Source organism: Alosa alosa, chromosome 20 (genome assembly GCF_017589495.1).
Source record: "Alosa alosa isolate M-15738 ecotype Scorff River chromosome 20, AALO_Geno_1.1, whole genome shotgun sequence".
Lineage (NCBI taxonomy): Eukaryota > Metazoa > Chordata > Actinopteri > Clupeiformes > Clupeidae > Alosa > Alosa alosa.
In genome coordinates, this window is record NC_063208.1 from 9,006,140 (window position 1) to 9,015,364 (window position 9,225).

Genomic DNA, 9,225 nt, shown 5'->3' on the forward strand with positions numbered 1-9,225 from the left:
ATTCTAGATCTCAGAGAGATCCTGAGATTCAACTAGACTCTTAACTCTAGAGCTATTCTGAGCTTCGCTCGATAAAATTTCCTTAGAGAGGAGGCCTCAATGTCCCTCTTTTACACGGCTCTTCCAAACATTCACCAGCAAAGCTTACCATCAAAACAAACAAGAAAACATTATTATACAAATTGTACTTTGTTATGAAATAAAGATGCAGGTGAAAAAAATATCTAGCTATAACAGCTAGGAGAAAACATGTAAAAGTCTTTAACAGCATTAAATGACAACCTTTCTTCTCATACTGTACAGTAGAAGTACAAATCTCTATGCATATACAATTGTTCTTGATTCGTGTGTGTGTGTGTGTGTCTTGATTGTTGTGTGTGTGTGTGTGTCTGTGTGTTTTTTAGTATGTTGAAGTGTATCCTATCCCTCTCCCCAGTCTGACCTCATCTCAGGCACAGTTAATACAAAACATGAATCCCTCTAACGGCTTGCTTTTTCTTGTCTTTCCCAACACCCTCCCCCACACACACACACACACACACACCCCCACACACACACACACACACACACACACACACACACACCCCCCCACACACACACACACACACACACACACACACACACACACACACACACACACACACCAATCTTTTCCCTCCCTTACCTTCCCTTTGGTCTATCTTTTCTTTTCTTCATCTCCAACTCTTATATTTCATATTTGATGACCGCACCCAACCCTGGGTATGTACATGTGTGTGTGTGTGTGTGTGTGTGTGTGTGTGTGTGTGTGTGTGTGCATGTGTGTATTTATTTGTGTTTGTGCATGTGTGTATTTATTTGTGTTTGCGTGCATGTGTTTGGGCATGTCTGTTTGTATATGCTATAGGCATGTGTTTCCAGGAGTGCAGAGCAGAGGATATGGCGCTCTTTCTTTCTCTTTCTCTCTCTTTCTCTCTCTCTCTCTTCCTCCCTCTTCTTCCTCTAGCAGGGGGAGGCGCTCATGCGCATATGCGTGTGATAACGGGGCGGGGGCACAGCCGACGGGGGCGTGGCCATGGGCAGGGACTGGGGGTTGTGGCCGGCAGCGGCGGCGGCGTGGTGCATGGAGTGGGGGTAGGAGGAAGAGGAGGAGGAGGACTGTGGAGCGTGGTGGTGGTAGCTCGCCCCCGACGACGGCCCGGAGGAGGAGGGCCCGCTGTGCTGCGGCGGCCCAGAGCCGCTGCCCTTGGGTGGACCTGGCGGCGTGGTCTGGTTGAGCTGGATGGAGATGTCGCTGGAGACCTCCGAGGCGCTGCGGCCACGCTGGGGAGGCGGCCAGGACTCCGGGTGCAGGTACTGGCCGCTGTAGTCGCTGCACTCGGACAGCCGGGGGCGGTAGAGGGCAGGGTGTGGCCGATACATCTCCTCCTCCGTGTAGCGCTTCATGAACAGGTAAACGGACATCACCCCCGCACCCTACATCACACAGAGATTAAAGCTTAAAACATTGATAGACATCACAGTTCGACCACATTGGCCATTAAAGAGAAATTAGGCAGTATATTTGCAATTTTTCTTCACTGTTTTCTCGGTTTTTGCTTCTTGTCGCTGGCTCTGTCATGACGAATGTCTGGGAAACTCCATCGCTACCTTGTTCTATCCGGTGACTGGTGTGTATGTGTATTTGAATGCAGTAAAGCTGTTCGTTACACTCATTATACTTCCTGATACTAAGGCCGTCGGCCCGCCGGCCCAAAGTTACAAGGATTATTTTTCCGCTCACAGCTAGAGGAAGTGAAACGGCCACCATTCAAACCGAAAAAAGTCATATAACCACTCCTGTTAAGTTAAGGTAAATTAAGGTAAATTAAGCTAAAAAACCTGCATAGTTCGCCTTTAATATCCTTTTGGTGAATATGAGCTGTGTCCTACATTAAGTGAGTGCTCCATCATTTGACGTTTTTAGGTTGAGTGCCTGACTCTATCCAGCCCAGAAATGACACTTCTGTACTTTGTTCAGAGGGGGAATGAATCACAGGTTAATTATTTGGGACAATTTGTGAACGATCCATTAGGCGCCAAGACCAGAGGATTCCCTTTGGGGTCGGGGTTGAGACAAGGCCTCCTCTCAATAATGCAGAGAGGTTGCGGAAAACAGCTTTAAGAACGAGTGCAAGAGTCGTGTCACAACACAAACGATTCAGAAGTTCTGACGAGACTCCCGAGAGCTACATGGACTGACGTGACCTCATCACTTCAGAGCAAGAGAGCACGTCAGTGGATGACTTCAGTTAGATGAATCAAAAGCCACTAATAATCAAGGCTGGCTTGTCTTCATTCACATAATATAACTTAGAAAAGTAACTGAAAGGTGAATACTATTTCCTTTTCCCCATTCTGTTTTCCCTGGTTGAATGCCAGAACCATATTTGTCTTGGTTCAATGACACTAATTCTAGTTCTGCATTCAGTGTGTGTTGAATTGGTTCATACGTTTGAGTTGAGAACTAAGTTCATTTTCAAGTTAATGTTCCTAAAAATCTACACTCTTTCAGACAAATGCCCTACAGTTGTCCCCAGAGGTATGCTGTGATATAGTATCCATCTGGTAATACTACATAAGTAAAATAAATGGAGCCAATTCACTGGTCTTGCTAGAACAGATTGAGCTAGAACAGAGGTTTTTATTTGTTTTGATATTACATAGCTAACACAACCACACCAAGTAACACAGCCCAACACAACACAACACAACATAACACAACACAAGACAACAGCACAACACAACACAACACAACACAACACAGCACACAACACCACACCACACCACAACACAACACAACACAACACAACACAACACAACACAACACAACACAACAGCACAACCACAACCTTAACCCTAACTTTATAATGGCAATGGCTTCTGCTACAATACTGAATGGCTGTAACCCTATTACCTCAACCTATTCTTGCACTGACATAGTTTTTTTATATTACCTTGTCTACATTATACTTTATTCTCTTATTTGTCCATATTATTTATGCTGGTCTCTAGACCTTATTCTTGCATTGTTGCACTGTTGGACTACTGTTGGACTACTTTTTGCACCTTCACCATGACACTCACTCTCTTGAGCACCTTACAATGCACACAGAACTACAGGACTACTGTTGGACTACTTTTGCACCTTCACCATGACACTCACTCTCTTGAGCACCTCACCATGCACACAGAACTACAGGCCAGTCCCGGCCCTGTCACTGCAAGCGTTTCTCCTGCTTGATCACCCTCAAGCACACTGTGGATTTTTTTTTTATTTAATTTGTATTGGATGTTTAGTATTTAGTGTTGTTAGTTTTTCTTATCTTCTACTGTCTCTATTGTACAGTGGAGTTTGGTTATATGTTTATACTTATATTTACCATTTCTGCTGTAAGTGCATGTTGTGTGTAATGTCTGTATGCTACTGAGACCTTGAATTTCCCCTTGGGGATCAGTATAAAGTATCTATCTATCTATCTATCTATCTATCTATCTATCTATCTATCTATCTATCTATCTATAATGTCAAACATAAATGGCACCAGAGTATCTTCATTAAAAAAATATCTATTTTTATGACTGTACCTATTTTAGTGGCTAAATACTCACTCCCTACCCCAGTGAGTACTGATGCATCTGCTGGGTATAGCAGGCTCTGACTGGCCTGAGTGAAGATCGGGAGTATACTGCAAAAACTGATTTAAGTGTTATTTATTTTGTATTACTGTAAGATAAAAAATCTATTTGGTATTGGTATATGTATAAAGAAACTTACCCAGCAGTCTATTGTAAGATCATTTTGACTTAGTTTATAAGAGTTTGACTTATTTTTAGAAGTCTTATCAAGACAAATTTACTTGGCGGATAAATTTGCTTGTTTTCTAGATAACATGTCCTTACAGTAAATAAGTCAAACTGTTATTACATTAAGTAATATGTTTATACAAGAAGGCGTAAAGTAAGTGTCTTCATACTATAAACAATACCAACTAGATTTTTTTTAATCTTAGTAAAATAAGATTAATAACTTTTGGCTAGGCTAGCCGTTTTTGCCGTGTAGCTGCCTTCTGTCTGGGATGCTGCACCCCAACCTCACTCACAAAAGATACAAGCAGATTACAGCAGACAAAACAGAAAACTAAAGACAGAAACTGTCGAACCCACAAGTCAAAACAGCAACAAAACAAAAAAAACTGTGTTATTTTGCCTAGTAAACATGCTGTGTTGTCTGTGCCCATTACAGTGTGTGTGAATCAATGTGTTTCTCTAGGAAAGACAAATGTTGATTTTAAGAAAATGCCTTTAGCTTACAATGTAGTTTCTGCTCAAAAGTGTGTAAAATGACAAACTAAAATGTCAGCAACATAACACAGAGCTCGATTTTCTGCACACACACACACACACACACACACACACACACACACACACACACACACACACACACTTCAACAGAATTCCACAGAATGTACTTTGCACATTGTACACCCAAATGCATTCATCAATATTACTGCATCTACAAAAAGAAAATATAGCCTGTACCATTTTCTCTACAGACTGCTTCCATTTCCAAACATAGGTCTGTTTGTCGCAGCCAACTGTAAAACCATTCTTGGCCGTGGCCAACAATACTCTCCCTTGATTCCAAAACACATCCCACTGCACCAAAATGTGTCTGCATGTAGAGCAAAAACAAATCATGCTAATTTTCTTTTTTTTTTTTTTATTTTTATAATTTTCTCTTGACTTTAAGCCTTTGTGGTTGTGGCCCTGCCGTTGCATTTGGGGTGGTGAGTTGGTTTGGGGACTGGGGTTGGAGGGGGGGGGGGGTTATTGCAGAGCCATCGCAGCTCCGGGCGACAGACACAAAGAGCGCGCAGCTGCTGTCACGCTCACTCGCGGGCGACGCGGCCAGGCAATTACTGCCTCAGCTGTGCAGTTAAGCCCCGAAGCACCGGCAAACAAGCCCAGCCATCCAGGGAGGCAGGCGGGCGGTAGGGCGGGCGGGCAAGCAAGCAGGGCAGCGAGCAGGGCAGGGCAAGAGCTGGGAGAACGCTGGTGGTCTCGGGGCATCCGCGTGACAGACAGAGTTGTCGTCTATTCGCCGATATACCTCCTGATGACTTTGGATTTGAGGTGTTTGTTATTTGTTAGCGGTTAGCGGTTAGCAACAGGGTGTTGTTTTTGCCATTGCTCTGCCTGGCCTGCCTGCTGCTATGCAAAATAAATTATGAACCGTGTTAGAGGTGGATAATGGCGGATTGGTGCTAGTGTTAGCGACAGGAAGTCACACTGCTGTGTCAGATTGTCGCGCGGCGACAGGTAGGGAAGTGTCCAGAGAGTGTGAGTGGGTAGCAGCAGGTGCCTAGGGTGCTGGGGCACTTCAACGCACCTAGTACTATTATGTGATCTTCTAATTAATACATATTGATGAGGGCCTGTGTGTGTGTTTGTGTTTGTGTGTGGTGCAGTGTGTTTGGGGCAGCCCGAGAGTGTATTTCTGCTGGAGAGCCACTGGCACCTTGTGCATTTTTAATGCATGCAAATAGGTATGCATACTTCTTCTGCTATCTTCTTGTTTGTTTGTTTGTTTGTGTAATTATTACATTGTGTGTGTGAAGTATGTGTGTGTGTGTGTGTGTGTATGTGTGTGTGTGTGTGTGTGTGTGTTTGTGTGTGTGTGTGTTTGTGTTTTGTGTGTGTGTTTGTGTTTTTGTGTGTGTGTGTGTGTGTGTGTGTGTGTGTGTGTGTGTGTGTGTTGAGTGTGTTCTGCATGTGTGAAAGTATGTAGCCATGTGTTAAAGTTGTGTGTTTTTGGTATGCATGCAAATAGGTATAGACGTGCTTCTTCTGCTAGGTGTGCTTCTTGTTTGTTTGTTTGTTTGTGTATGTGTGTGTGTGTGTGTGTGTTTTTGTGTGTGTTTTTTGTGTGTGTGTTTTGCATGTGTGTGTGTGTGTGTGTTTGTGTGTGTGTGTGTGTGTGTTTTGTGTGTGTTTTTGTGTGTGTGTGTGTGTGTGTGTGTGTGTGTGTGTGCATGTGTGTCTGTGTGTGTGTTTGTGTGTGTGTGTGTGTGTGGTGTGTGTGTGTGTGTGTGTGTGTGTATTTGGGCGGAATAAAGCCTCTGACCTCTTTCAGGAGGAAGGAGCTGGCTGCAAAAGCGAAGGACCAGCCATAGTGGTAGTGGAAGAAGCCCTCGGGCTCCCGTGGACGATTCATCACCTCGTCATTTATGCTGGAGATATATAGCACCAAACCCACCACCAGACTCAAGCCTGCAAAACACAGAGAAAAAGACAGAACCACAGTCAGGAAGGCAGAGACAGACATGGACAAACAGACAGACAGGGAGAGAGAGAGAAAGAGAGAGAGGAAGATATTTATCATTTATAATAACTGCTTTTGCAATACGAGTGACCTTGTCAGGCCATTAAAGAATTTTGAATTTGAATTTGAATTTGAATTTGAATTTGAGAGAAACAGAGAGAGAGGAAGATATTTATCAGTTTTTAATAACTGCTTTGGTGACAAGTGACCTTGTCATGCCATTAAAGAATTTTGAATTTGGATTTGAATTTGAGAGAGAGAGAGAGAGAGAGAGAAGATGCGCTAGGTTTCAGACAGTAGTATAAACACTGTTGTTGAAAGGCTGGTTGCGTGAGTCTGTACATCCAGAGTGAGATGAAGACACGGTAAATATTGCATCAGCGGCAGCATTAATCGTGTGAGTCGGTTCTAAAAGCGTTTTCCTGGAGAGACACACTGATGCTTTGACATGCACGGCAGCCAGTGAGGGGACAAAACCGTAGGAGGCACAAAGAGGCAGGAAGCAGAAAGGGTACAGCTTGAGAGATAACAGGAAGAGACAAGAGTGTATGTGTGTGTGTGTGTGTGTGTGTGTGTGTGTGTGTGTGTGTGAGATGGAATAGGCTGTGAGGGCATAAAGCCTAACATCCCTAAATCTTTTACTGTGTCACGTTCCATAGCTCGGGTCTCATTTGATCGTCTGAAAAGATGTTCAAATGTTGACACATAATATAATTGCAGGGTGAAAGAGAAAAAGGGTGAGACAGAGTGAAAGAAAGGTGAGGGGAGGAATAAAGGAGGGAAAAAAGATATAGAGGGGAAAGAAAGAGAGACAAGACACATAGAGAGTGAGACAAGAGCGTAAGATAGAAAGAGTGTACAGACAGAGAGACAGAGAGAGACAGAGTGATACAGAGAGAGAGAGAAAGAGAGACAGAGTAAGCGATAGAAAGAGATAGATAGAGAGAGAGAAAGAGACAGAGAGATAGAGAGACAGGGTGATATAGAGAGAGAGACAGAGTGAAAGAGAGAGAGAGAGAGACAGAATGAGCGAGAGAAAGAGACAGAGTGTGAGAGAGAGGAGAGATAGTGAGAGAGAGAAAGAGACAGAGTGAGAGAGAGAGATAGTGAAAGAGAGAAAGAGACAGAGAGAGAGAGAGAAAGAGAGAGAGATGAAGAGAAAGCAGAGAGAGTAGCCCAGCGCCTCTGGCAGGGTAAAGCAGATTAAAGTAGCATGTCAGAGGCAGCTGTCATGAGGCCTATTAGGGGGTAGAGGAGACTTTGAACGGCTTCCATTGCCTTTCAGGACCCTTGTGGAATGTCTACCACTAATAATTATCCATTCAATTCCCCTTAAACAGCCATTCCTCATATTGTGTCCAGACCACAAAAGCCACCCGAAGCCGCCCGACATCCTCTTAGACAGAGTCCCCCTCCCTGATAAGTGTAGTGGGGAAAAACAATCTGGACTTATACAGAGAGATAATTGAAAAGGATAATAATAATTAGAATGCAGTAATTGGTCATCTGCAGCGGTTTGCCATGTGGTGGATGCTAAGATTGGCGCGTGTGCTCGTCACTCAGGAGAGACAACATCAGGACGCCGCGAGAGCAAATCTGGCAGCTTAAATGAGCCTCGGCAGAATAATGAGGAGAGGGGATTCTCAATACACAAGAGACTAGGAAGTGAGAAGGGAGACCCAAACACACACACACACACACACACACACACACACACACACACACACACACACACACACACATAAGCAAACATACTGTATACATACATATCATCATCTTTTCATTCTCTTCAAAGCCCTCCCTATCTCCCCCCCCCCCCTCCTCACATACACACTCATACCAAATACACACAAACACACACACACACATACACATACATAATCACACCAAATACACACACACACACACACACACACACACACACTAACACAGACACGCATCCTGCTTGTTTGCCTGTGGTTCCTATGGTTCATTTTGTTGCTTCCATTACAGTAAATCCCCTATCAGATGGGAAGTGCAGCGCCAGCATTTAAACTCCCTCTCTCGCAAACACCACATTACAGACCTTTCAACATACCACCACCACCTTAACAACTCGCAATCACCACATTACACACAACTGTCAACATACCACCACCACCTCAACACCTCACAATCACCACATTACACACCCGTCAACATACCACCACCACCTCAACACCACGCAAACAGCACCCAAACATAACACACCCGTCAACATAACACCACCACCTCAACACCTAAACATTACACCCCCTTCAACACACCAGCACCACCTCAACACCTAGCAAACACCACCCAAACATTACACACCCGTCAACATACCACCACCACCTCAACACCTAAACATTACACACCCTTCAACACACCAGCACCACCTTAACACCCAAACATTACACACCCGTCAATATACCACCACCACCTCAACACCTCGCAAACACCACCCAAACATTACACACCCTTCAACACACCAGCACCACCTCAACACACAAACATTACACACCCTTCAACACACCAGCACCACCTCAACACCCAAACATTACACACCCGTCAACATACCACCACCACAGCAACACCTAAACATTACACACCTGTCAACATACCACCACCACCTCAACACCCAAACATTACACACCCGTCAACATACCACCACCACCTCAACACCCAAACCTTACACACCCTTCAACACACCAGCACCACCTCAACACCCAAACATTACAGACCCGTCAATATACCACCACCAACTCAACACCCAAACATTACACATAAGCTACTTAAAAAATGTAGTGAGCTAAGCTACCAGTTCCTTTATATTAAATGAAGCTTAACTACACAAAAGCTTCCTCAAGACAAAATGTAGCAAG

The 9,225-nt window shown here is 44.2% G+C and overlaps 1 protein-coding gene across 1 annotated transcript in view; it reads right to left on the reverse strand.

Annotated features, from left to right (window-relative positions):
* Window positions 1–615: 615 nt before the first annotated feature.
* Window positions 616–9,225, reverse strand: part of cacng7a (calcium channel, voltage-dependent, gamma subunit 7a) — a 22,314-nt gene continuing 13,704 nt past the window's right edge. Inside the window, exons 5-6 of the mRNA XM_048230170.1 lie at window positions 6,146–6,368; window positions 616–1,455 (exon numbers count right to left, since the gene is read on the reverse strand). Coding sequence (XP_048086127.1) covers window positions 982–1,455; window positions 6,146–6,368 — 697 coding nt within the window. The 3' untranslated portion in view covers window positions 616–981. The remainder of the gene's footprint in view (window positions 1,456–6,145; window positions 6,369–9,225) is intronic.